The following is a 27,999-nucleotide window of genomic DNA, read 5'->3' as shown; positions in this document are numbered from 1 at the left end:
CAGAGGAAATGATACAACCATTTCTCTTAACAAAGAACAAATTGTTTAATGGTGCTAGGATAACAGGTTAATTATTGAAAGTTCAATCAATTAAGATTGAACTTTAATTCACAGTTTATACCAAAATTAATTTCATCCAGATTAAAGAGGGAATGGAAATACAAAACCATAGAGTACTTAAGTAAAGAAGAGGTGATTATTTTTAGAATTTTTCTAAACATGACAGCAAACCCAAAAATTATAAAGACTAGTTGACATTTCTATATAGCAAACAGCACTAACAAAGTTAACTAAAAACAGAGGAAAGAAAATTTTTCCACCTAAATGACTAAATATTAATAAACTTCATCACATAAAAAGCTCTTATAAATCACCAAGATTTCACAACCAGCCAACCTGTGCTGCCCACATTTTCCCCCATCTCTACTAATGGCCAGAAAACAGAGTCATCTTTAATTCCTCTCTCTCTCAGAACCTCACACCTGATCCATCAGCAAAATCTATTGGTTCTGGGCGCCTGGGTGGCTCAGTCGTTAAGCGTCTGCCTTCGGCTCAGGTCATGATCCCAGGGTCCTGGGATCGAGTCCCACATCGGGCTCCCTGCTCTGCGGGAAGCCTGCTTCTCCCTCTCTCACTCCCCCGGCTTGTGTTCCTGCTCTCGCTATGTCTCTCTCTGTCAAATAAATAAATAAAATCTTTAAAAAAAAAAAATCTATTGGTTCTATGTTAAAAATCTATCCAGAACCACTTGTCACTATTTCCACCATGCCACTAGCATCTCCCATCTGGCATATTGCAAGAGACTCCTACCTGATGTTCCAGATTCCACTACTGACCCTCCCCGACCCCCAGGCTAGTCTCCACTCACCACCACCCATGTTCTCTTAAAACATCGGTTCAGGTCATGCCACTTCACCACTCAAAACTCTCCAATGCTTCCCCAGATCACTCAGAATAATGTCCAAATACCTTATTCTGGTTCCAAGACCCTGCATGCATGTTCCATATCCCCACAACCACCCAACTCCTTGCTACCTCTCAGACTCACCTCCTAACTCTTCCCCTCATTCACCAAACTACAGTCACATGTCAAACACAGTCCAACCTCAGGGCCTTTGCACTGTTTGTTTCTTCGGCCTTATAATGCTTTCCCCAAACACCAGCAGAGCTTTGGCCTCAATCTTCAGGTCTCCACTATACACTAGTGGTATCAGTGAGGCCTCCCACGACTGCTTTTATAACATAGCATCCCCCACAATCATTCTTTACCTCCCTTTCATACCTTATCCCCACTCATCATATTACATATTTACTTATTTATTTTCTGCCTTACTACAATAGAACATAAGCTCCTTAATCACAGGGATTTTGTCAGTACTGTTTTCCAAGAACAGTGTCTGGCCCTAGCATATAAAAGGTATTCAATTAATATTTGTGTAGTAAATAAAGGAATGGGATGAAAAGCAAACACACCAAAAGAAAATGAACAAAGAATATTCATGGATAATTTCCAAAACAAGAACTCTTAAATGGCCATAAACATGAAAGTATGTCCAACTAATCTAGTAATAAAAAAGTAATTCATTTAAACAAAAATACGATACCATCTGTTGTCTATCAAACTGACAAACTTAAAAACATTATCCAGTGTTAATAAGAGTTCAGGGACAAGAGTGCTTATATATACAACTAGAGAATATAAGCTTTCCTGGAGAATAATTTAGAAATAACATAAAAACACATAAAAACACAGAAAAAACACATAAAAAACATTCAAAATCACGTATCTTTGATCCAGCAATTTCACTTCAGCAATTTATCCTAAGCAAATAATTTGGCATATAAAAATATATGAACAGTAACATTCATCACAGAATTCTTTGTGATAACTGTGGGAACGAAGGAACATAGTCTGCTGGCAAATTCCAGAGGGTCCCCAAAACTAATGATGGAAGACAAAAGGCACTAAATAAGGATCCTGAGTCAGAAATATAATATAGGTCCAGGGAGACAAGGATAAGCACACATGGACACATGCGTGCATGCATAAAACCTACAGCAGTTAAAGAAGGCTAGAAGGGTGGAGACAGGTAGATGGAGAAGCCATCGACTAGCCCAAGCATTGGGGTTCTCTGTTCTTATAAACTGTCTAGGACATCATTCTCACAGAAATCAGCCCAGTTCCAAGGCGAGGAGAGAAACAGACACATATGGGTTGCTCAGAGTCCTAGGACTACATGGCAGTTTGGATTTTGATTATGTTAAAGAAATAAGCAGAGTTCCAAAGAAGCGTTATCAAGCAATAAATTTAAAAAGAAAAGGTGTCAATGTCAAAACAACTCAATCTCTGACTCAGCCTCTCTGATGAGAGCAGAGAGGCTGGCCTACAAAGTGTTTCCCAGAAAGGGCAACAGCTTTCTTTCACTTACAAATAACATTTAATGTTATTAAATTTTTCAATCTCCTTTATCCAGAGCACTCAATATCATCCAGAGAGCCTGCTCTTATTTACACCTTGCCAGTGCACCTTAATACTAGCCAGTGCTGGAAACTGAATTACAGTGAGAAAGCCTTTAATTCACTTCTCCTTGCTCTGTGCAGGCCTATCCCTAGAAAGGGGGCATTTTTAGATGCTTCAACCAACTCTGGGCCTGAGCAGTAAGTCACAGTTGCTGTTTGACTGGTCCTGACCTAGTTGGCCGCACCCTCCTATCTGAGCTTCTCCTTACTCCTGAGATCAAGGCCTCTCATCATTCAAATCCTGGGTCTCTTAACTTCTTCTCTTTCTTAGCAACCTGACCATTTGCCTGCTCTCTCAAACAGTTTGGCTTGCTTTTGCCAGAGTCCCAGAGAAAGCAGAGACCGGCCTGGGGTAAGGACTCTCCTACCTGCTTACACTGATCAAATGGTTATGACCTACCTGAATCTGCAATCACAACCTGTACCTACAGTGTCCTCTGTCATGTTTCATTCACTGGTCAGAATCCCCATGAACTCTGGGAGTCTCCCCTCATGCTGATAGTGGAGCCTTTTGCTGCTTACTCTTTGGACACCATCTGCACTGGGTGCAGTCCCAAATGCATGCCCACCCAGAACGTGTGAATGCATTCTTATTTGGAAATAGAGTCTTTTGCAGATGTAATCAAGTTAAGATGAGGTCATACTGAGTAGGGATGGGCCCTAAATTCAATATGACTGGTGTCCTTTAAAAGGAGGGAAATTGGGACACAGGGACACAAACACAGGGAAGTAGGCCATGTGAAGACAGAGGCAGAGACTGGAGTGATGCAACTACAATTCACCGCTTTCCAAGGATTGCCAGCAAACACCAGAAGCTAGAAAGAGGCAAAGAAGGATTCTCCCCTAGAGCCTTCAGAGAGAACATGGCCCGATCGACACCTGAGTTGGACTTCTAGCCTCCAGAAATGTGAGAGAATGAATTTTTGTTGTTTTAAGGCACTGCCTTATAGTACACTTTGTTACAACAACCCTAGGAAACTAATACACCATCTATAAGGGTTTAACTCCTCAAATACCTCTCTCCCACCAGCACCTGCCCACCGCAAGGATAAGTCTGGTTCTAGGTTCTAGCCCTTTCTGGTCTGCTGCAACACAGATAATAGGCCCATCACCAGATCTATCAAAATAAAAGAAATGTTATGCCTTTAAATTCAGAAAGTACCACCCAAGACAAAAGTACTCTTAAATAAAAGAAGCAGTATTCTACAGAAACCAGATGTAAAAAGAAATAATCAGAACAAAGTACTGAATAAGAAAAGCTCCACCAGACGTTCCTCTTTGCCTCATTTTATCACCCCTTTTATCATCCCATCTTGAATTCATGATGTATCTTCTAATAGATCCCCCTACCGGGCTAGCCTAAGTTCCCCCACTAAGTTAGCACCACCGAAGCTATCCTAGCCAGAAAGAGGCAAGAATGGGTCAATGAGAAGCATGGTGCTTGGCACACTGGAAAGAGCGATGGACTGGAGTCAACATTACGTGTGAATCCCAGCCTGCTTCTTAGTAGCTCCATGAACTTGTACAAGTTATTTAATTACTCTGGACCTGTTTCCTAAGGCAGCAGTCTCTGGAGACAAATTTCCTAGATTCAAATCCAGAATCTACCACTTCCTAGTCATGTGGATGAGCTATTGAATCGCACTGTGCCTCAGTTTCCTCATCTGTACAAAGAAGCAAAATAATAGTACCTACTATGCTAGGATTCAGTGATTTAATACATATAAAGCACTGAGCACCATGCCAGGCACAAAGTAAGAACTCCGCATGTTAGTTCTATTACTGCTGCCTCTATGACTAATGCTACTATTACTATTACTATCGTTGCTATCTGTAAAACAAGTAATTCCACCGAGAGAATTGTAAAAGGAATAAAAGAGAATACGTAAAAGCACTCAATACAATGCCCTGCACGTAAGAGACAGCAAATGTTTGTTGAATCTGAAAGAAACAGGTGGGAGAGAGGGATGCCCAAAATAGTAACAGACCAGAGATGGGTATGTTAGCCAAAACCATGCATGCCAGAATGCTAAATGCTCAGTACTATAAGAAAAGCTAGAGTCATTCTGAGGAATGCCACATGTCTCCCAATGGAGCTATGCCCCCAATGCAGCTGCCTCAGGACTGCCTGGTAAGGAACATATCATCTAGTCAAGCCCTGCTCCATTACATCCTAAAGTGTACCCACCCACTTTCCCTGTTTGGACAGAAAAGCCCTGTAGAGTACCATCTACAGTAAGTCAGGAGGCCTGTGACCCATCACCAAGGCCCGACATCCTCAGCTTCACTCTCTGCACTGAGATACTGACAGTAATAGAATTCAGAGCTGAGTTCTACTGCCAGGCTTAACCCAACCTCTTACTTGTACATAATACTTTAAAATACACAAAACACTTGCACAAATATTTTATCCTGTGCCGTAAGCAAGGATTATTAACCACATTACAGAGATGAGGAAACTAAGTCTCAGCCAGGGAAATCAAGCACTTGTTCAATATTATAAGGCACTGGTTCTCAGCTGGGAGTGATTTTGTTTCCCAGTACACATCTAGCAGTGTCTGGAGACCTTTTTATGTGTGCAACAAAGGATTTATTATATGTATATATTATGAAATGATTACCACAGTAAGTTTAGTGCGTATCCATCACTACACATATTTACAAGTTTTGTTCGCTTAGTGTTTTTCTTGTGATGAAAACTTTTAAGATCTACTCTCTTAGCAACTGGAGACATTTTTTATTGTCATCACTTGGGAGCTACTACTGGCATCTAGTGTAACAGGGCAGGGATGCTGCTAAACATCCTACAATGCATAGGACAGCTCCCATAACATAGAATTATCTAGTCCAAAATGCCATAGTGCCAAAGTTGAAAAACATTGTTACAGAGCAAAAAAGAGGTGGACATGGGACTAGAAGAGATATACAGTACTTTTTCTGTTGTACTGTGCTGGAAAGTCTAAGAAAGCCTAGAGGTAAACGGGGAGAAAGGCTCCTTATTTCAATATTGGAAGTATACCCAAAGATCTAATGGAAAAGACCTTGAAACAAGCAATTCTGTTGGGGAAGAGCATCTCCATAAAAGGCCCTCTGTCAACCAGGGCTGTGCAACTTAACCCTGGTTTCTGCTCAGTCTTTAGAGAATTGTTGTTTATTTAAGGGACGATTACCTTGCAAATGAGAGCAAGAAATGGGTAATAGAGAGAGAAACCAAGCAGGAGGGGGGAAAAAAAACCCTGTGGGCTAAGCAAGACAATCCTGGGAGTTCTAGAGAGCTTGAAAGCTAAGAAAGGCAGGCGATCTCTCCAACAGATAATTACAGTATATAGTCAACTCAATAATTGTAAAATATAATCTCATAAAAAGATAATGTGCCAATTTTCTTTAAAATTATAAACTATACTTGTTAGAAAGCAATTTTACTTGCAAGCTATTCAACTTTCATTTACTAAAATTATTTATACTTCCTTAATATTTGTGTACCCAGAACCGGAGTACAGTCATGCTTGTCTTTGAATGCAGTGATGGTAAATGAATATAGGTGACATTAATAAGATTAATACCCAATCTGTTGGTAATCATGCTAGAAACTGTGATTGAGCATTTTGGTTAAAATAGTCAACAAATGCAAAAGATAAACACAGCCTGCCTCTTAAACAAGAGTTACATACTGTGTGTCAAATATTGCTGGGTTTTTCAATCAGACCAAGAAGAACTGAAGGAAGTGTTATTCCCAAGTGAGGAATTTTAGAACATTCTAGGCAAAGATACATACTGCATGCAAGTGATACGACACCTTAATTAGATTCAACCAGCAGACTGTATTACACTGCGCCTCGGAACAATAGTTCCAAGCCAAGATTACAATAAATTTCAAAATCTATAATGTGTGAAATTAAATTCCACAATAATGCATAAAAGTCCTAATTTGAATCAATTTTCAACTTGCAAATACATGAAAAACTAAAAAATGAAATTCAGAGTAGGAGAAACAAAGAATCTACAGTATTAGTAAATAATATTAATTAGGAAGGTTAAATCTCTACTGAACAAGAATTAGATATTTTCTACCATATTCATTGCACTGCATAAATATCTGATTTACCAAAAATATCGAAATACCCCCACAAAGGATACAAACAAATAAATGTAGAGAACACTGAAGATTGTATGTTGGTACATTCACCTTGTATTGGAGAAATAATATATTAATAATCAAGGGCATTGATTCCATGGCTGCCATATGAATATGAACTTGAAGTAACAGCAAGTGAAGGCAAATAGGCAGTATGGAAACCTAGGTCCAGACAGGTTAAAAAAAAAAAAAGAAAGAAAAAGCAAAGCTTAAAGTTAAGCCAGTAAATGAGGAACACCAAGGATCTAATGTAGTTCAATTTCCGTAAGGCATTAACAGTCACTCAGTTTATCTTTGTGGATAAAACCACAAAACCTTGGTTAAGTGTACCTGATAGAGACCAAAACCCAATTCTCAAAACACCTATTCTATTCAGTTTTTTAATTGACAACTTGGATTAGAGATATTTAAGAAACATGCAAAGTGGCACAATGCTGGGAGAGACAGCTGATATTTCATGGGAGCAGAATCAAGATTCAAAATTTCAACAGAAATGCTAGGCTGAAACAAACAAAGGAACCCAAATGTGAACAAAGAGAAGTCAGACAACTTACAGCTACTCAGAGCTGGAATGGACCTTGAAATGACTGATGACTGCAAGGCCCTAACACTACTGAAGAAAATGAGGACCCACCTAAGTTGCTCTGCCAGGAGTGACACCTAAAGTGAGTAAAAAAGCTGATGCACAATAATATGAATTAGGAGAATTAACTTGTAGTCTTGGTAAATTTGACAAGTTGGGGTGTCTGATAATATTCCCAAGTGAATGGACACAAAAAGAAGTTTGGGGTAAGGGTCACTTTTCCCACCGAGGAGTCTATGATTCTCTTGAGACTAGTAACTACAAAGTTGAGAAACAGTATTTCAGGATGGTTATGAGAACTAGCTCTGAGCTTGACAAGCTGAGTTCAAATCTCTCTGCCACTTACTAGCCAAAAAACTCTGAGTAAGTTATTTAAGGTGTCTGCCCCTTAGATTCCTCATCTATAAGAGGGGTACCATAATAGTAACTACGCCACTTAGAATCTGACAAGAGAAGCTCATGAATGTTAAGTACTACTTTTGTAACAACAGAATAAGAATATCCGTGCCAGCAAACATTTTATTTTTTCTGAGACTCCACATGAAAGGGTCATGAAAATACAAAGCATACACATTTCAGAATGCTCTATCTCCTTGGAAGGAAAAAAAAGAAAGAGGAGTAGGGGGAAAAAAGCACAAAAAATCAACAAGGGGCGCCTGGCTGGCTCAGTCAGTGAAGCGTGTGACTCTTGATCTCAGGGTTATGAGTTCGAGCTCCACGATGGGTATAAAGATAACCTAAAAAACCTAAAAAAAAAAAAATCAACAACAAAAAGATTGATGCAGACACTCTAGACAGAAGAGACTTCAGCATACATACATACATACAACTCCACTGTTACCAACAGACTCAGACTTCACTGGAGAAGTCATCCCCCCCACTTCCCACAGCAGTTTTAGGGGTTTAAAACTCACAAAGAACTTCATCATTCCACTTTTTAAAAACTTAATACTAGCAAACCAAATTCAACGGCCTACTAAAAGAATTATACACCATCACCAAGTCAGATTTGTTCCTGAATGCAAGAAAAGTTCAACATACACAAATGAATACATGTGATATACCACATTAACAGAATGAAGGAAGAAAAAACACATGACCATGTCAGCTGATGCAGAAAAGGCATTTGACAGAAATCAAAACCCTTTCACAATAAAAACACTCAATAAACTAGAAATAAGAGGAAACTACCTCAATATAATAAAACCCGTAAATGAAAAATCCATAGCTAACGCCACACTCAATGGGGAAAGACTGAAAGCTTTTCTTGCAAGATCAGGAACAAGACAAGAATGGCCACTCTCACCACTTCCATTCAACATAGTACTGGAAGTCCTAGCTAGAACAATTAGGCAAGAAGTAAAAACTTTACATGATTCAAAATTTAAAAGAGCATAGAATGAAAAGTCTTCCCTTCCATTCCTCTCTCCCAATTTCTCTCCCCAAAAGGAACAGCAACTACTACTTGTGTCCCTTTCTACGTGTGAGTAAGTAATACAAATATGCCTCCCTTTCTTTCATTTTTACAAAAATAACAGAACGCTACACATACTATTCTAACCTTGCTTTTTCCCCCAACAATCTATCTTGGATATCATTCATATCAGTATTTAAAGAGCTTCCTCGTTTATTTGTATAGCTGTAGAATATTCTATTACAAAGATGTACTATAATTTAATACTAGTGTTTTTCAAAAGAAAAAGAAAGCACTAATAACACTCACAAACACACAAAGAATTAAGAAATAAAAACATGGGGGTGCCTGGGTGGCTGAGTCGTTAAGCGTCTGCCTTCAGCTCAGGTCATGATCCCGGGGTCCTGGGATCAAGCCCCGCATCGGGCTCCCTGCTCAGTGGGAAGCCTGCTTCTCCCATTCTAACTCCCCTGCTTGTATTCCTTCTCTCGCTGTGTCTCTCTCTGTCAAATAAATAAATAAAATCTTAAAAAAAAAAAAAAAGAACATGGACAAGCAGTAAACAAGTGTGTTTCTAGGCTATGAAAATAAAGACCCTCTGAAAGGGCTAGAATTTCATACAACTGAAAGAACATCCAAGGCCAGGTCAGCAATCCTGGCTCATTCATTTTCCATTATTAATACCACAGATATGTTACCAAATCATCCCTTTTTAAAATGTAATAGACTTTATTCCATCAAATTATGGACCCATTAGCTTTCCAAACATTCCATTTAAACAGTACACCAGGGAAAAAAGTCATAACAGAATAGCCAGAAAAATTCTAGAGGAAAAACAGAATAATAAGAAAAGACTAATTCTACCAGACATAAAATAAATGGTATAATAAAGATACAGCAACTAAGGGCGCCTGGGTGGCTCAGATGGTTAAGTATCTGCCTTCGGCTCAGGTCATGATCTCAGGGTCCTGGGATCGAGTCCCGCATCGGGCTCCCTGCTCCTTGGGAGCCTGCTTCTCCCTCTGCCTCTCTCTCTCTCTCTGTCTCTCATGAATAAATAAATAAAATCTCTGTCTCTCATGAATAAGTAAATAAAAGATACAGCAACTAAAACAATTATGTATCAGACAAGAATAGACAAAAGGATAAGTACAATAAAATAAAAAGCCCAGAAAAAGAAATATGTAAATGTAGAAATTTAATATATAATAAAACCATCCTTTCAAATCAATGGGAAAATGAAGGATTATTGAATAAGCAGTCCTGGGACAACCAATTACCTATTTTAGAATAAATAAGCAATTATTTATTTAAAAATAAAAGATCCCTAGAAATTATCACAGATCAGAGAGAGCTAAGAAGATACGACAACTAAATATAATATGGTATCCTGAGAGAATCCTAGAATAGAAAAGGACATTAGAGAAAAACTAATGAAACAGGAATAAAGTACAGAATTTAGTTAATATTAATGTACCAATGATGGTTCTTTAGTTGTAACAAACCACCATAGTAACGTGAGATGTTAATAATAGGAAAAACTGGGTGAGGGATATATGGGAATACTGTACTATCTTTGCAACTTTCCTGTAAATCTAAAACTATTTTAAAATAAAAATTTTATTTTTTTATTTTTTATTTTTTTATTTATTATTTTATTTTTTACTGGGGTGCCTGGGTGCCTCAGTTGGTTAAGCAACTGCCTTTGGCTCATGTCATGATCCCAGGGTCCTGGGATTGAGCCCCGCATCGGGCTCCTTGCTCAGCAGGAGGTCTGCTTCTCCCTCTCCCTCTGCCTGCAGCTCCCCCTGCTTGTGCTCTGTCAAATAAATAAAAATTTAAAAAATCTTTAAAAATAAATAAATAAATAAAAATAAAAATTATACTGAAAAAGAAAAGAGCTGGGTCTCTATTACTTCTTACACCAATATTAATTTCTAGTAGATCAAAAAATTAGTATTTAAAAAATTTAAAAGTATTGGGGTGCCTGGCTGGCTCAGTTGGTGGAATGTACAACTCCTCACACTCAGGGTTGTGAGTTCGAGCCCCATGTTGGGTGTAGATTACTTAACAATAAAATCTTAAAAAAAAAGTTAACAATACTAGAAAAAAGCATGAAGAAAAAAACTGAAAAATATAGGGATACCTGGGTATCTCAGGCAGTTAAGCGGCTTCCTTTAGCTCAGGTCATGATCCCAGGGTCCTGGGATCAAGTTCCTCTGAGCAAGGGAGCCTGCCTCTCCTTCTACCCCTCCCCACTGCTTGTGCTCTCTCTCTCTGTCTTTCTGACAAACAGATAAATAAAATCTTAAAAAAAAAAAAAAAAACCCTGAAATATACAGATTTTAACACACAAGACAAAACGTTAATTTCCTTGGGATGCTCTATGACATGGTGGTTAGGAATACAGCCTCTGGATGCAGACACCCTGAGTTCAAATCCCAATTGAGTCAATAATTGTTGAATAACTTCAGGCAAATTATTTTCCCTCTCTCTGCTTCACTTTCCTCATCTTTAAAAAGGGTATGATTACAGCACCTACCTCAACGGACTACTGTGTGGATTAAATTGAGCTAATCCATGTAGAATGCATAGAGCAACACTTGGCACATAGTAAATACTCAATAAATGATAGTAATTATTATTATTCCTTATTGTAGAAGCATTCTTATAATTTAATAAGAAAAAGATTTTTGGGGGGGGCGCCTGGGTGGCTCAGTCATTAAGCGTCTGCCTTCAGCTCAGGCCATGATCCCAGCGTCCTGGGATCGACCCCTGCATCGGGCTCCCTGCTCGGTGGGAAGCCTGCTTCTCCCTCTCCCACTCCCCCTGCTTGTGTTCTCTCTCTCGCTCGCTGTCTCTCTCTGTGTCAAATAAATAAATAAAATCTTTAAAAAAGAAAAAAAAGAAAAAGATTTTTTTTAATGAGCAAATGCCATGAACAGGCAGTATGCAGAAGAAGAAATAAACTTTATATATATATAGGCATATATATATATATACATACACACACATTTAAAGTAAGTTCAAACTCAAATTATTAAAGACACATGAAGAACACATCAGATGCCATAAATTTTTAAAAAATCAGATCCCATTTTCATTTTTTTTTAAGATTTTATTTATTTATTTAATTGACAGAGAGAGAGAGAGACACACACAGCGAGAGAGGGAACACAAGTAGGGGGAGTGGGAGAGAGAGAAGCAGGCTTCTGGCTGAGCAGGGAGCCCGATGCGCAGGACCCTGGGATCATGACCTGAGCCGAAGGCAGTCGCTTAACCAACTGAGCCACCCAGGTGCCCCTCAGATCCCATTTTCAGATGCCATTTTTACCCATTCAATTGACCAAGATCCAAAATTTTTGTAAATAACAATGTAAAAGACAGTGTGGTGAAACAGCCATTCTCATACACTGCTGCTGGGAGTATAATGTGGAAAAAAATGCTGGAGCACAATTTGACAACATCTGTTAATTTTTCAAATGTTACACCCTAGGATCCAGCAATTCTACTACTTGGTACATATGTCCAAGAAGATATGCACAGGGATGCTCACTGAGCATCACTTAAATATTAGTGAAAAAATTAAAAGATAACCTAAAATATTCAATAAGAAAATGGCTATATAAACTATTTGTAAAAATGAGCTAATGTTATATGTACAATGGCACATACTGTTGAGTAAGAAAGACAGATACAGAATTATATTAGTATGATACCATTTATGTTAAGAAAAAATACAAAATACTACAAATACAAATAAAAGTTCCAAAGAACCAAAGTGATAATAGTAATTACCTATGTGAGAGGTCAAGAGAACTCCAGTTATCTGTAGTGTCTTAATTCTTTATACAGAGAATATTTTTATGCACTACTTGTGTAATTGTGTAATTAAAAATTAATTTTTAAAAATGATGTACACAAGGCGCGCCTGGGTGGCTCAGTTGGTTAAGCAGCTGCCTTCGGCCCAGGTCATGATCCCAGGGTCCTGGGATCGAGTCCCACATCGGGCTCCTTGCTCAGCAGGGAGCCTGCTTCTCCCTCTCTCTCCCTCTGCTTGTGCTCTCTGTAAAATAAATAAAATCTTTAAAAAAAAAAAAATGATGTACACAAACTTGGAATACAAGAAATTTCACAATAAATACTATGCAGCCATTTAAAAAAACAATGAAAATCTATACATGTTGCTATGTACCGATATGAAACAATAGTCAAAGTAAAGCATTAAATTTAAAAAGGAGGGGCGCCTGGGTGGCTCAGCCGGTTAAGTGTCTGCCTTTGGCTCAGGTCATGATCCCAGGGTCCTGGGATCGAGTCCCACATCAGGCTCCCTGCTCAGTGGGAGCATGTTTCTACCTCTCCTCCTGGATCCTGCTCTCTCTCTCTCGCTATCTCTGTCGTTCTCTCTCTCTCTCTCTCAAATAAATAAATAAAAGCTTTAAAAATTTATTTATTTATTTAAAGAGGAGGAGGGGGGTGCGCCTGGGTGGCTCAGTCATCTGGGCGTCAGACTCTTGGTTTCAACTCAAGTCATGATCTCAGGATTGTGAGATCGAGCCCTGCATCAGGCTCTGTGCTCAGTGCAGAGTCTGCTTGAGATTCTCCCTCTCCCTCTGCCCGCCCGTGCTCGCTCGCTCTCTAAAATAAATAATAAATAAAATATTTAAAAATAAATAAAATAAAAAGGAGGAAAGGAGAAGGGGGCGAAGTCCATTCACTGTGTGGATTATACAGTCCCAAAGGATATATACAGATACATAAAGGTTTGTATAAGTACAGGTAATTCCTACAAATGTATAAAAGAAATTTCTAAATAGTTTCTTTGGAAGAAAACAGAGGGTTAGGTGAGGAGGAAGTTTTTTTGTTTGGGGGTTTTCTTTTTTTTATATACTCCTTAGTAATGTTTTAGCTTTTTACCATACATTCTCTGTTTTTCATTATAAAAACAATTAACTGAATGTCAGTTTCTTGATGAACTACAAGCCTGGGTATTTTAGACCAATATTCTAGAAAGGGAGAAGGCAGGCTCTGGGGAGGATCATTCTACTACAGATCACGAACACTAAGCCAGGAGTTAGCAAACTTTTTCTGAAAAGGAACAGATAGTAAATATTTTTGGTTTTGTGGGCCATACAATCTCTGTCACAACTACTTAACTCCACCAACTGTTGTGCAAAAGCAGCCGCAGACGACACATAAACAAACAGGTATGGCTATGTTCCAATAAAATTTTATTTAAACAACAGATGGTAGGCCAGATTTGGCTGGTAGGCCACAGTTTGCCAACCTCTATATCACCTGGCCAAGAAGACTGACTGAAGTTTTAACCTCAGCACAGATTCCTAGCTAATCACACATCTGTAAGAACTGTGCATCATGCTACTAACTCATGAGTCAGAGTTGGTAGGAACAATTTCCTGACCGATCAACTACTATTTCCAATAGGATAAGACAACAATATATCCCGTCCTCAACCCCTGGTCCACCCACCCCTTCTGTTTAACTTGTCCCTACTGCCTCGGTATTACTTGGGAGAGATGAACGCACGTCCTCCTGCCAAGTAGTCTTCCTACATGTGGATTACATTTTAACATTGCAAATCAAAGATTACAGCCTGTCTAATCATCACTATAAGAAAGAGATATAATTATTCTTTTTTTTATTTTATTTTTTATTTTTTTTTAAAGATTTTATTTATTCATTTGAGACACAGAGATACAGAGAGAGAGAGAAAGCATGAGCAGGGAGAGAGGCAGAGGCAGAAGGAGAAGCAGGCTCCTCGCTGAGCCAGGAGCCCGATGTGGGGCTCGATCCCAGGACCCTGGGATCATGACCTGAGCTGAAGGCAGACGCTTAACCATCTGAGCCACCCAGGCGCCCCTGAGATATAATTATTCTAAAATCAAAGTTTATAGTTGGTAAATGCATACAGTACCTCATTTTGTTTTACCAGGTGGATATCCACGGGGTATATGGAAGTTAGACTCTTCAAAGTCAGACATCCTTACTGAGCCTTTGCATGGCCAAGGTGAATATTCAAAACTTTTCCTGGATACAATTATTATAGTGATCTTTTACAGCATAATGTCTTACTAAGATTCCCATATACTCATCATCAAGAAGTCAAGTATCTCAGAAGTCTCCGTGTTCACAAAAAAAATGTCAATCCTAGCTCCAATTATACTGACAGTCATTTTGACCCTAGCATGGCCATAACTTCAGGAAATTTCCACTCACGTGTGTGTGAAAAAATTGGAAAGGGAATAGCATAAAGAGATACAATATAAAATTCCTTATATACGTATAATCTGAAAAAAATACATAAAAATCTGATATTATACTTTGACACTGGTAAATAATCTTATACTAATAACTTTGAGAAATTGGACAAAATGGGCACATTTTGAACTGAACTCCTGAAACTCATTTGGGATGATCAGGAGTTCAGTTTAACGAAACAGCAAAAGGAAGAATACCCTTCAATTAACTTTATGTGGCTAGTAAAATCCTGAAGCCAAAAACAAACAAACAAATAAAACAGTTTAAGAAAAGAAAGTACATATTAATCTCTGAACAAATTTTAAGTCCTGGACAAAATACTGGCAAACCAAATTTAGACATGTGTGTGAATAATAATAGCAAACATTTATTGAGCACTACTCTAAATGCTGTGCAAGGCTTAACTCACTTAATCCTAACAACCCTATATTGTAAAAACTATCATTCCATCCATTTTACAGAGGAAGAAACTAAGACTCAGAAAGGCTCAGTAATTTGCCATATTCTGTCCACAGACAGAAAGCAGAGATCCTGGGATTTTAAAAATACCAATGAGATTCTGATTTAATTGCTCTGAGGGCTGTACCCAATATATTTTAAAGCACCCCAAATGATGCTAATATGCAGAGAAATTACATGGACATAGCCAAGGCAGATGTTTTAGTCAAGATTTAAATATGAAACAAGAAGCAGAGGTGAGAAAACATGATTTGTAAGATCCTTTCCAACAGCAAATTTCTATGATTATGTGTCCCCACATTGTCTTTCTAGAATTGTAAATGGTATAAGATTCCGTGCTATACCACCTAACAGATCTAATTCTAGTTCATCTTAGGAGAAATTTGTCTGTCAGTTTATTTCTCTGGCATGGAATTCCAAAAAAAAGAGTGGGGTAAAATATACTAGTAGCTTACAATACTAAAATTACTCTCAGAACGAGAAACATAGCTCTACTACTTTACAGAAAAGAGTAGCAAAAAGAGTGAATTATTGAAGAGCCCAAACTAATTCTTTTTTTAAAAAGCATAGCTAGAAAATTGTTGCTGAGCTGCCCAAGACCAGCCTCCATCCCACTGCACTTGAGTTTTAAGCAAAGCTGAAGCTATAAAGCGATCCTAACGCTACTCTGTCCTGTACGACAGAGTAGGGTGCGGCTCTATGTAGTCAGAAACTGCGGTCCCAGTGAGCGAGCAGAGCGAAAGCAAACACTGCTACCCTGCAAAGCTTAGGGAAAGCTTCCTGAGAAGGGAGAGGAGGAAATACAGGCTGTTGGCTACCTGCGCAGCCAGTCCCAGGAAGCTGGCTGCCAGCCCACCGTCCCATCTATCTCTGCTTCCCAAGGAGAAGCACGGGCCCACACAGTTCCCCAAAGCAGTGTGAACAGCTACTGTGAACCGACTTCCATTTGACTGCAGAATCAGAGCTCCTTAGCCTTCAAAGAGTTGGAACTACTACCATTCCATCTCTTCCCAAAACTACTCTTTGTCATTTGGGCATGGATTATAAAGGTTTTTCCAAGGTGGGATATAGGAAATGAGTATTAAGTCAAATAAATTTAAAAATTGAAGATTGAACTCAGTGCCATTAAACTTAATCTATAGAGCAAAAAATCAGCCAACTGGGATTACCACTTTCAACTCGGTGTACCACGTCCCAAGAATGACAGTTGATTTAGGTAGTCTCCCTCCCAAAAGGGTGCTAGAGACCCAGTGGTCCAGCCACAGAAAACGTCTGACCATTTTCCCCCACGCTTTTTCCATCTTCCCCCATGCTTCCCCCATCTTCTGTCTTTGCTCACACTAACAGCATGCTCTCTCCCACATCCCTTTCTGAAGCACCTCAACCCTTTTTTGAAAGCCCTATATCTGTCTCCAACAAGAAATCAGGCCCTGGTGGACAATGATGAAGTTTCACAGATCCTTGTTCATGCCTTCCAGTATCTCATACAAAGACGACCTTTAGAAATATTTGTTCAAGAGAACTGAATTCAAACTACATGGAGAGAAGCTGCTCTGCTGGTCTGACTGGTTTGCTAGGGACAAAGCGGTGCTCTTCCTTACTCTTTACATATCTTCTTTTTTTTTTTTTTTTTAAGATTTTATTTATTTGCGAGAGAGACAATGAGAGACAGAGAGCAGGACAGGGGGAGGGTCAGAGGGAGAAGCAGACTCCCTGCCGAGCAGGGAGCCCGATGCGGGACTGGAGCCCGATGCGGGACTCGATCCCGGGACTCCAGGATCGTGACCTGAGCCGAAGGCAGTCGCTTAACCGACTGAGCCACCCAGGCGCCCCGCTTTACATATCTTCTTGTGTTAACTTGCTTTGAACATGGAATCTTTAAAAAGAATTTTACTGTTTTCCTTGCTATATGTGATTTTGAGGATTTTTTTAATTGAATATAATTCACATAACTTAAAATTCACCCTTTTAAAGTGTACGGTTCAGTAGTTTTTAGTATATTCACAAAGTTGTGCAATCATTACCACTATATAATTCCACAATGCTCTCAGCACCCCAAAAATAAACCCTATATCCATTAGCAGTCACTCCCCCACTGCCACTCCATCCCCAACCCCCACAACAACAAATCTGCTTCCTGTCTCTGATAGATAGGATTTTAACAAAGCTAACAGTACTCTTAACTGTAGTTTTATTAAACCTTAAAGCCAAATGTTACCTTCAAAAAGAAACAGTTTCTCTTATTTTACCAGAATTCAATAGGAGAATGTGATTTAACCCAGTAAATTACTAAGGCATCATTTCAGGATACAAAATAAAAACTCTTAGCCAAAAAATCATCTCACCTGTTTAGTTCCCCATTTGTTATTGTCTCGCTGAGCTATTTACTGAAGCAGTATAATATACACACAGAACAGTATACATATTATGAGGGTACACCTGGACAAGTTTTCAAAAACTGAATATACAAGTATAACTAGCACCCAGATCAAGAAACAGAACAGAACCACCCCACACCCCTCTTCCAATCATTCCCTCCTCCAAAGCATAACCACTATCTTGACTTCTAAAAGCACACATTACTTTTGCTTGTTTTTGTACTTTTATGGATAGAAAGCAAATAGTATGCAGTATAGAACTTTTACACTGAAATTCTATGCGTTGTAATACTCACCATAATCTTCTTGTACAAAGCCATGACATTATCATCATCAAATGGTAGAAAGCCACACATAAGTACATATAAGAGTATGCCCATACTCCAAACATCTGCCTGAGAGGGAAGAAAAAATAATTAAAAAAAAAAATTTAGAACATAGAATGGCAGTACACTTAACAGAATCACAGAATCTTCACAGCTGAAAAAGAGCACAGAGACCATCCAATTCAGCATCCTCATTCCACAGACAGCGAACCTAAAGCCCAGAAAGGAAGGCTTGTTCAAAGTCACCCAGTCAGTGGCAGGCCACCCGGCTGGGTCTCCTGACTTTCAGTTCAGTGCACTCTCTTCCAATGCTGGATTCTAACACTTAAGAGAAAATAATTCCCAGTTGGCTAGGCTGGATTGGACATGATAAGGAAGGAGATAAAGCCAGGTCTGATTCTGAAAGACAATTCTGTAGGGCTACTGAGGGTTTATTACATGTGAGGATTGTATCAACATGCATGAGGACGTCAAAACAAGCCTTAAAATTTACTCTTGATAATCTGCAAATGTGACTAAACTGTGCTGTAAAGTCCTCTCTATGTAAAGAAACCTTAATAAAGTTCAACGATTGACTTCTCAAATACAGAGGCTAGAAGTTAGCCTGCCAGCACAAACACCCCTACAAGTCTCAAAATCCCAGAAAGGAGATTAACCTTTATGTAAGATATCCATGTGTCCCATGAGCCCTAAGCACTAACTACTTATTCAAGCGGTATTTGGCCTTAGTCAATAATGACACCACTGGGTGCCTGGGTGGCTCAGTCATTAAGCGTCTGCCTTTGGCTCAGGTCATGATCCCGGGGTCCTGGGATCGAGCCCCACATCGGCTCCCTGCTCAGTGGGAAGTCTGCTTCTCCCTCTCCCACTCCCCCTGCTTGTGTTCCCTCTCTCACTGTGTCTCTCTCTGTCAAATAAATAAGTAAAATCTTTAAAAAAAAATAATAATAATAATAATGACACCACTGTTGGCTGAGGACAAGTCATAGCTCCCACCCTCGTTTGAGCCTTAGGAAAATTTTAGGAGGTAAAAGGGGTAGTATTTTTTTTTAAAAGGCAGAAGGGGTTAGGCAGAGGAGAGAAACAGTTAAAATAACTCAAGCAGCATCACATCTAGGTAGTGCTTGTACTAAGTAACCCAAATCTAACTCAGTCTTGTCTACCAAATCACATCAAATTATTAAGATGTCCCAAGTAAATAATCCACTTTCAGGCAAACACCTGATTTTTTTCTTCCAAGTTGCAGGAGGTCAGAAATTAACCATTTATGCCTCTGAGATGTCAAATAATTAATCTATAAATTAAGCCTTGATAGCATAGCACTCCTGACCGGGGTGTTAAATTCAAAGCAAAGAGGCTGCACAGGAACGAGTGGGCTAGCATGGCTTCATCAAATGCCATAAGAAGAGGTCAACAGAGATTATGTCTGAGGTTAAATAAAAAGATAAGGAAAATAAAAGTAACATCCCCATAGAAATCTACCAAAGCCTACTAGAGAGAAAAAAGCAGAAAAAGTATTCCTCAGTTAACTCATCCAAACACCTTCCCCTCACTGATGTGAACTGGATATGAGAATAAATTAATCAAGTAAAATCATAAACCAAAGCAAATGCAAGTAAGTCCATAAGCTACTAATTGCCAAATAAAAAAAATCAGAGGGAGGAGGGGTTTGAAACCATTTCCTGTGAGAAATCCCTGAAGGAATTAGAGATATTTACTATGCATGGGACATTCCTTAAAGCATGATCTGGACCATGAACAACAGAATTACCTAAAGTACTTATTTTAGAATGAAGATTCTTTTTCTTTTTCAAGCCCCACCTTAGGAAACAGAACCAAATCTGTTACGCATACAGGACTGAGCTCTACCTCTTTTAACAAGTGCCTCAGACAATTCCTTGGGACACTGTCCTAGAAGGATAGAAAGTCAAACTAAAACAAGAGGGGTGCCTGGGTGGCTCAGTCAGTTAATCGTCCGACTCTTGATTTCATCTCAGGTCATGGTCTCAGGAATGAGAGAATGAGCCCCACTTTGGTCTCTGCACAGGGTGTGGAGCCTGCTTAAGGTTTTCTCTCTCCCTCTTCCTCTGCCCCTCCCCCCAATCTGCTTTCTCTCTCTCTCTCTCTCTCTCTAAAATAAAATAAAATAAAGTAGACAAGAAAAAACCTGAAAATCCTATAGGAAAATCTCATAGGCATTCAAACCAGCAAGGCCTCATCACCAGTCCCCTAGGAATCTTGTGAGCATTAGGCATATGATTACCACTCCTCCTAGGAGACTGGCTGGAACAGTGGAAAAAATACAGGTATATGGTGAGTGGAGGGATGGGTGAAATAGGTGAAGGGGATTAAACAGTACACTTATGATGAGCACTAAGTAATGTATAGAACTGCTGAATCACAATACTGTACACCTGGAATTAATATAACACCATATGTTAACTATACTGGAATTAAAATTAAAAACTTTTTTAAAATGTAAAAAAAGTCTATTAAAAAATTATCATGGGGGCACTGGGTGGCTCAGTCGGTTAAGCATCCGCCTTACACTCAGGTCATGATGCCAGGGTCCTGGGATCAAGCCCCCCATCGGGCTCCCTGCTCAGCAGGGAGTCGGCTTCTCCCTCTCCCTCTGCCCCTGACTCGTGCTCGCTCTCTCTCTCAAATAAATAAAATATTTTTTAAAAGTTATTATATACTAAAAAAGAGAGAGAGTAGGGGTACACAGTAAAGCCTCCCTCAGTTCAAATCTTGACGTGTAGTTACCAGCTGTGTGACCCTGAGAAGGCACTTAATTTCTGATCCTCAATTTCTTCAACTTTTTTTTTTTTTAAAGATTTTATTTATTTATTTTGACAGAGAGAGAGAGCGAGAGAGGGAACACAAGCAGGGGGAGTGGGAGAGGGAGAAGACTCCCCGCTGAGCAGGGAGCCCAATGGGGGCTCGATCCCACGACGCTGGGATCAAGACCTGAGCATAAGGCAGTTGCTTAAACTACTGAGCCACCCTGGCGCCCCTATTTCTTCAACTTCTTTATCTCAATGAAATGAGTAACAGTACTCATTACAAAGGATTTTTGTGGACTTAAGAGATTTTATCTACCTATCTATCTATCTATCTATCTATCTATCTATCTATCTATCTATCTATCTGAGAGAGAGAGAGAACATGTGTCCTGAACGTGAGCAGGGAGGAGCAGAGCAGGAAAGGGAGAGGGAAAAAAAATCTGAAGCAGATTCTGTGCTGAGTGCAGAGCCCAGACACAGGGCTGGACCCTTCTACCAAGAGATCATGACCTAACCCAAAACCAAGAGTAGAAGTTCAACCGACAGTGCCACCCAGGTACCCCAGAATTTTTGTGGATATAAATGAAAATTATAAAAAGTATCTAGCATAAGGAACCCTGTAGACTGTTGTAGGAATGTAAAATGTTGCTGCCACTATGTTAAACAGTATGGCAGTTCCTCAAAAAATTAAAAATAGAATTACCAGGGCACCTGGGTGGCTTAGTCGGTTAAGTATCTGACTTCAGCTCAGGTCATGACCTCAGGGTCCTGGGATTGAGCCCCATGATGGGCTCCCTGCTCAGAGGGGAGTCTGCTTGTTCCACTCCCTCTGCCCCTCCCCCCGTTTGTGCGCGCGCTCTCTCTCTCAAATAAATAAATAAAATCTTAAAAAAAATAAAAAAATAAAAATAGAATTACCAGATAATCCATCAATTCCACTTTTGGGTATATATCTAAAAATATTGAAAGCAAGGACCCAAAGAAATATTTGTTCCTCTGAGCATTATTCACAATAACCAAAAGGTGGAAGCAATCCCAGTGTCCATCCATGGATGAATGAATAAACAAAATGGGGTATATATACACAACGGTATATTATTCAGCCTTAGAAAGGAAAAAAAATCTTTTTATAAAAGATTTTTATTTATTTACTTATTTGAGAGAGAGAGAGAGTGAGCGAATGAAAGAGCAGGAGCAGGGAGGAGGCAGAGGGAAAGGGAGAAGCAGACTCCCTGCTGTACAGTTTGATCCTGGAACTCCGGATCTATCTATCCGGAGATGAGGCAGATGCTTAACCAACTGAAGGCAGATGCTTAACCAACTGAGTCACCCAGGCGCCCCTAAAAAGAAAAACAATTCTGACACATGCTACAACATGGATAAGCTTTGAAGACATTATGCTAAGTGAAATAAGTCAGTCACAAAAAGACAAATATTGTATGCCCCCACTATATAAGGTACCTAGAGTAGTCAAATTCACATAGAAAGTAAAAGGGTAGTTGCCAGTGATGAGAGGAGGGAGGAATAGAGAGTAATTATTTAATGGATGTAGAGTTTCATTTTGCAAAATAAAAAGAGCTCTGGAGATTGTTTGCACAACAATACGAACGTGCCTAACACTATTGAACTGTACACTTAAAAATGGTTAAGATAGGGGCGCCTGGGTGGCTCAGTTGGTTAAGTGACTGCCTTCGGCTCAGGTCATGATCCTGGAGTCTCCGGATCGAGTCCCGCATCGGGCTCCCTGCTTGGCAGGGAGTCTGCTTCTCCCTCTGACCCTCCCCTCTCTCATATGCTCTCTCTCTCTCATTCTCTCTCTCATAAATAAATAAAATCTTTTTTTTTTTTTAAAGATTTTATTTATTTATTTGAGAGAGAGAATGAGAGACAGAGAGCATGAGAGTCAGAGGGAGAAGCAGACTCCCTGCCGAGCAGGGAGCCCGATGAGGGACTCGATCCCGGGACTCCAGGATCATGACCCGAGCCGAAGGCAGTCGCTTAACCAACTGAGCCACCCAGGCGCCCAATAAATAAAATCTTTAAAAAAAAAAATGGTTAAGATAGTTTAAAAAAAAAAGTTAAGATGGTAAATTTTATGTTATATGTATTTTTACCACAACTGAAAAAGAAAAGGACCTAGCATGATTCAGAACTATGTTAAATGCTCAGTAAAAGTTTGTTCCTTTTCCTACAACTCACTAAGAAGGCCACAACATCCCCTTTGGGGTATATCTACCAAAAATGCATAACCTGAATCTAATAATACACAAATTCAAAATGAGGGACTTTCTACAAAATAACGGGCTTCCTCAAAAACATCAAGGTCAAAGAAGATGGAGAAAGGCTAAAGAACTCTTCTAGATTAAAGAAGATCAGAGAAACACAACAACTAAATCAAGACATGATCCTGAACTGAATCCTGGACTGGAGGGAAAATACAGCTAAGGAATCAGTGGTACAATCAGCAGCATGGGAATATGAATTACGGATTAAATAAGTTGCATCGATGTTAAATTCCCTGATTTTGAGAACTAAAGTGTAGTTATAAAAGAGAAGGTCCTCGCTTTTAGGAAATATATATAGTGCTTAATGATAAAGGGGTATGAGGTCTAACACTTCCAATTGGTTCAAAAAAAGAGTATGCATATATACAAACATAGAGAATGATCAAGCAAATAGGGAAAAATGTAAACTGTGAATATGACTAAACGTATACAGAAGTTCCTCATTCCATATTTGCAACTACTCTCTAAGTTTGAGATTATATCCAAATAAAAAGTCACCAAAACAAGTCAGTTCCCATCTTCTCTTGTTATAAATTAAATAAATGGACATATGTCAAAGTTTCTCTGACATAACACTAGCTCCAAAAGATGCTCCACATAAAAAGGGGACTCTGTAGGCAAGGCAAATCATGACCAGCTGCTCTCTGTGATGTTCCCCAAAGGACAACATTGTAATAGAACGTATTAAAGATTTGGAGATGTCCAGGGGCCCCTGGGTGGCTCAGTTCATTAAGCATCTGCCTTCAGCTCAGGTCATGATCCCAGGGTCCTGGGATTGGGTCCCGCATCCCTTCTCCCTCTCCCTCCGCCCAGCGCCGCCCCCACCGCCTTGTCTTCTCTGCTCTCTCTCTCTCAAATAAATAAATAAAAACTTTAAAAAAAAAAAGATTTGGAGATGTCCTGAACTGAAGAAAACTGTTCAATCCAGCATTTCCCAAGCTTTTGATAACTAAATCTTGTTTGCCTTATGATATTAATATCAGCAAAATTAGTACTCCAGAGACTGGAAAGGACTGACTAGCTTGTAGTAGCAAATGGTAAGTAAAAGAGGCAATTCCCAAGCCTTTGAGCCTGGGCCTCCTACACAGGACTGCCGGCCTCAGATAGTTGGTTCTGAACAAAGTACAAGTTTTCTCAGAGCTAGCCAGCATCTCTGAAAACTGAGCCTACAACCCTGGCCTCGTGCTCTACCTGGCTGGACCTACCAGTCTAAACTATGGTACTGTTTTTTTTTTAAAGATTTTATTTATTCATAAGAGACAGAGAGAGAGAGAGGCAGAGGGAGAAGCAGGCTCCCCCCTGAGCAGGGAGCCCGATGCGGGACTTGATCCCAGACCCTGGGATCATGACCTGAGCGGAAGGCAGATGCTTAACCATCTGAGCCACCCAGGCGCCCTAAACTATGGTACTGTTTAACACAAAAGCAACCACAAAAAGGACACCAGAAATGTATCCTTTCTTCAAAGTATACTATGTATTATTATATTTATTGCAAGGTATTCATTTCATGTGTTACTTTATATCTTACTCTCTGAATAAAGTGAACCCTTTGATGAACAAGATTATTTCTTACCTTATTGTAATATCCCCAATGCACAATGCCTGACTTACTATAGGTACCAATAAATGTATATTGATTATATACCAAATTAATCAATGAATGATTACCTCTGACCCCAAATAGGATTTGCCTTGTATTAATTCAGGTGCTGCATAAGCAAGACTCCCACAGCATGTCTGCAGATGGTAATCCTTGTTACCCTGCCAATAAGAAAAAAATGAAAGACTCATTAGTTACAGCACTTAAGAAATTAAAACCTTGATAAACATTCTTTCAGCACAAAGAGAAGCTAGATGAAGAATTAACCCCAAAGAATAAGAGACTCTGCAGCCAACCCAAAACTCTGCCTATATGCACGCACACACATGTAGTTCCCTCTTCTCTGGATTTCCAATACAACTGCAACCTGGCATGAACAAAATCCTTTTCTCCTTAGCTCAATCAAGTCAGGTTCATACTTTCCTAGACGTCCATTCACATACTAATCAGCTTAGCAGACATCCAAGCACCCAGGTCTTCTCACCCCCCCAAGTACTCAAAGAAAACGGACTATTTTTTTCCTGGACCCTATCTCAAATACCAAATCTTTACAAATACAGAAGCTTCTCTTCGCTGAGAGGGGAGAGAGGAATCTGCTGCATAGAATAGTGCCGTAGAAGTCTGTTTTCTAGACCCAGTTATAACGCAAATCACAGCCTGAGCTTCCAGACCTGTGAAAATGAGGAATTTGCTCAACATACTCTGCTCTCCCACAGAAATATCGAGATATAATGAAAATGATACAACTACCCAACACTTGTGGAGTCTTACAACTTGCAAACGACTTGGGAAGTTGCAAAATTTCATTTACAACTGCAAACACATGCCCAGAAGTGAACTCCTCGGCAGAAAGTGGAGGCAATCCTCTCCCAGCCAACCCTGCTTTTTTTAGATGGTGTCTGTGTGGGTCGAATCTGTGGCAGCCATAAATAAAAGCTAATGGAGTCTGTCACAAACCTTCTCCACTGCCTCCTGTGGAGAACACGACTTAAACCAGTTTATCTGCTTGAAGTATGTTTTATCTTTATATGGCTGCCGATCAAAAAAATGCCTTACAGCATTTGGCTCCCAGACACAAGGCTCCACTGACAATCTCTGAAGAGCCAAGGGAAGAAGAGGAAAATCAGAAAGAATCAAACATTCAGCTGAAGGGGCAAAATCTGCTTCCTTTTGCATTTAGCTAATTCTGAATAATCATGGGACTGCAAAGGGCTGAGACAGGGCTGCAATTTCAACATTCTTAATGAGTGTAGACAGCTCATTTTAGAGACTGTGAGTGCCATCATTCGAGAACTCAGGAGGAAGCCTCCAACAGGCAGCCACACAGGAGCTCTGCAGACAGCACAGCTGGAAAGTTCAAAGTCACCTCAAAGAGAAGGTATACTGGAGAACACCAGTGCTTAACTGTGGAGTGCAAATTAAGGAAATATATAACAGTATAAATTTAAAAGTGCATAGGCACTTCTTTCTTCTTCTTTTATAAAGAAAGCAGATTGTCTCTCAAAATGTAACTGTTAGTTTGGATAACAAAGAAAGATTTGCACTAAATTCGCAAAACTCCTATTTAAATGAACAAAAGCATCATCTAGTGGCAACATACTCAAACTGCAAACACATGATCAATTCAGAATTCATGTTGTAATGACCTCATGTCACCTCGGCACTGCAAATTCTCTCACAGCACACCCATGGATCTCCAGCAGGACCAACCCTGCACCTAGAGCAGTGGTTCTCAATCCTGGCTACGTATTAGAGAACTTCTAAAAGGGAGGAAATTTAACATTCTTAATGGATGCAACCAGGCTCAATAAAGGCTAAGGGGAAGTCATTGCAAGATAACATACTAAGAGGTGCATTTACAAAGGAAATAAATGCATTTTGATTTCTGTAATTACCTTGGGTTTCGCACAGAGACCAAAGTCAATCAGCTTTGCTTTATGATATTCATCAAACAACAAATTTTCCTGGGAAAACAAAGATATTTTCATTAACTGTGTATTGACTTCTTTATATCACATCCTATCTCTAGCCATTTCTAAAAACAATTTCTAAATATTTAAATAAGATTTTTTTTCACATATAAGACATTTATTTCCACAGTATTTCCTATAGTAAGCTTTTAAAAATAGAAAGGAAATTTAGGTATTCTGGGGGACCTTATTCAAGGATTGACAGATTTTTGGGGGAGAAACACTTTATATATTATATACTATATATATTCGGGACAAAAACAAACATTATAAAAAGTATAAAAATAAAAAGATGAAACACAATATATTTTGGTTGGAATTTCAGAGATTTTTTTTCTTCTCTTTCCCCTTTACTTCAAGAGTTATAAATACTTTTGAAGCAGCATATTTTGCACTTATGGTTTTTTATTATGCAGTTAATGAACTTGAGAATCTGGACGAGTACGGTATCATCTATTTAGCCTTCCCATTCTTTTGTTCCTTCTTTGATGAATAAAGATTTTCCTAGAGTTTGGCCAACAAGGTTACGGACTTTTTGAGCTTTACACCACACGTTCACAACCAGACAGGCTTGCTATCTGAGATTCTCAACAGAACCTGGAGTATAACAGAACTGGAATGAGCTGATGACCGCAGAGCTATCTAGCTCTTCAACAAGAAAGTTACAAATACTTTGCATTTTTCCAAATTCAGTAAATGTAATGCAGGCCTCTGCTTTCATATGATAAGCATTTTCCACTCTTCCAAAACCCTTTGTCACGGTTACACTTCTGCCTGCAGACCCTGCCGCTGAAGGTTCTGTGTGATGTACCAGGCAGCAGCAAAACCAATAAATAAGACTTAAGATTGTTTATATTACACAGCTGGGGAACAACAGAATGAAAATCATTTAAAAAGAATGAAATGACAAGAAGTATAGAGGGGGAAAGAAGAGGAATGTTGACAACTGTCCTGCTTCCCCTCAAGACACTTTAGCATAAACCATTTTCTCCTTGGTGCTCTCAGGTTCAACTACAAGCAAACATAACGTGTGCCAAACCAAAAGAATGAACTCAAATCAAAGGGTTGGGTATAAACAGACGGAAAAGGATAGTAACATTGCCATATTTTGCCAACCAATTCTAGGTCCCTGACCCTAATATCAAGTAACATAAAATCCACGTTCACCAACATCCATATTAGTCAGAGCCTGCAGACTTAAGAGTATTCACATTTTTATTCTGTTCCCGAAAATTAGAGTCTGTTCATTCCACTGGACTGTTCT

The 27,999-nt window shown here is 39.3% G+C and overlaps 1 protein-coding gene and 1 pseudogene across 7 annotated transcripts in view; both read right to left on the bottom strand.

The window, feature by feature from the left end:
* Positions 1-27,999, bottom strand: part of MELK (maternal embryonic leucine zipper kinase) — an 82,619-nt gene that overhangs the window by 46,484 nt on the left and 8,136 nt on the right. For 6 of the 7 annotated variants that reach the window (XM_021691389.1, XM_044920469.1, XM_044920470.1 and 3 more), the window contains 3 exons: positions 26,661-26,729; positions 24,834-24,926; positions 18,065-18,163 (listed from right to left, as the gene is read on the bottom strand). In XM_021691389.1, coding sequence (XP_021547064.1) covers positions 18,065-18,163; positions 24,834-24,926; positions 26,661-26,729 — 261 coding nt within the window. The remainder of the gene's footprint in view (positions 1-18,064; positions 18,164-24,833; positions 24,927-26,660; positions 26,730-27,999) is intronic. The other variant, XM_044920472.1, reaches the window with a different exon arrangement.
* Positions 27,057-27,912, bottom strand: LOC110581625 (annotated as a pseudogene).

The sequence above is a fragment of the Neomonachus schauinslandi genome, chromosome 13 (assembly GCF_002201575.2).
Source record: "Neomonachus schauinslandi chromosome 13, ASM220157v2, whole genome shotgun sequence".
NCBI lineage: Eukaryota > Metazoa > Chordata > Mammalia > Carnivora > Phocidae > Neomonachus > Neomonachus schauinslandi.
The sequence above is the reverse complement of the archived record's forward strand: the minus strand, read 5'-3'. Positions and strand labels throughout refer to the sequence as shown.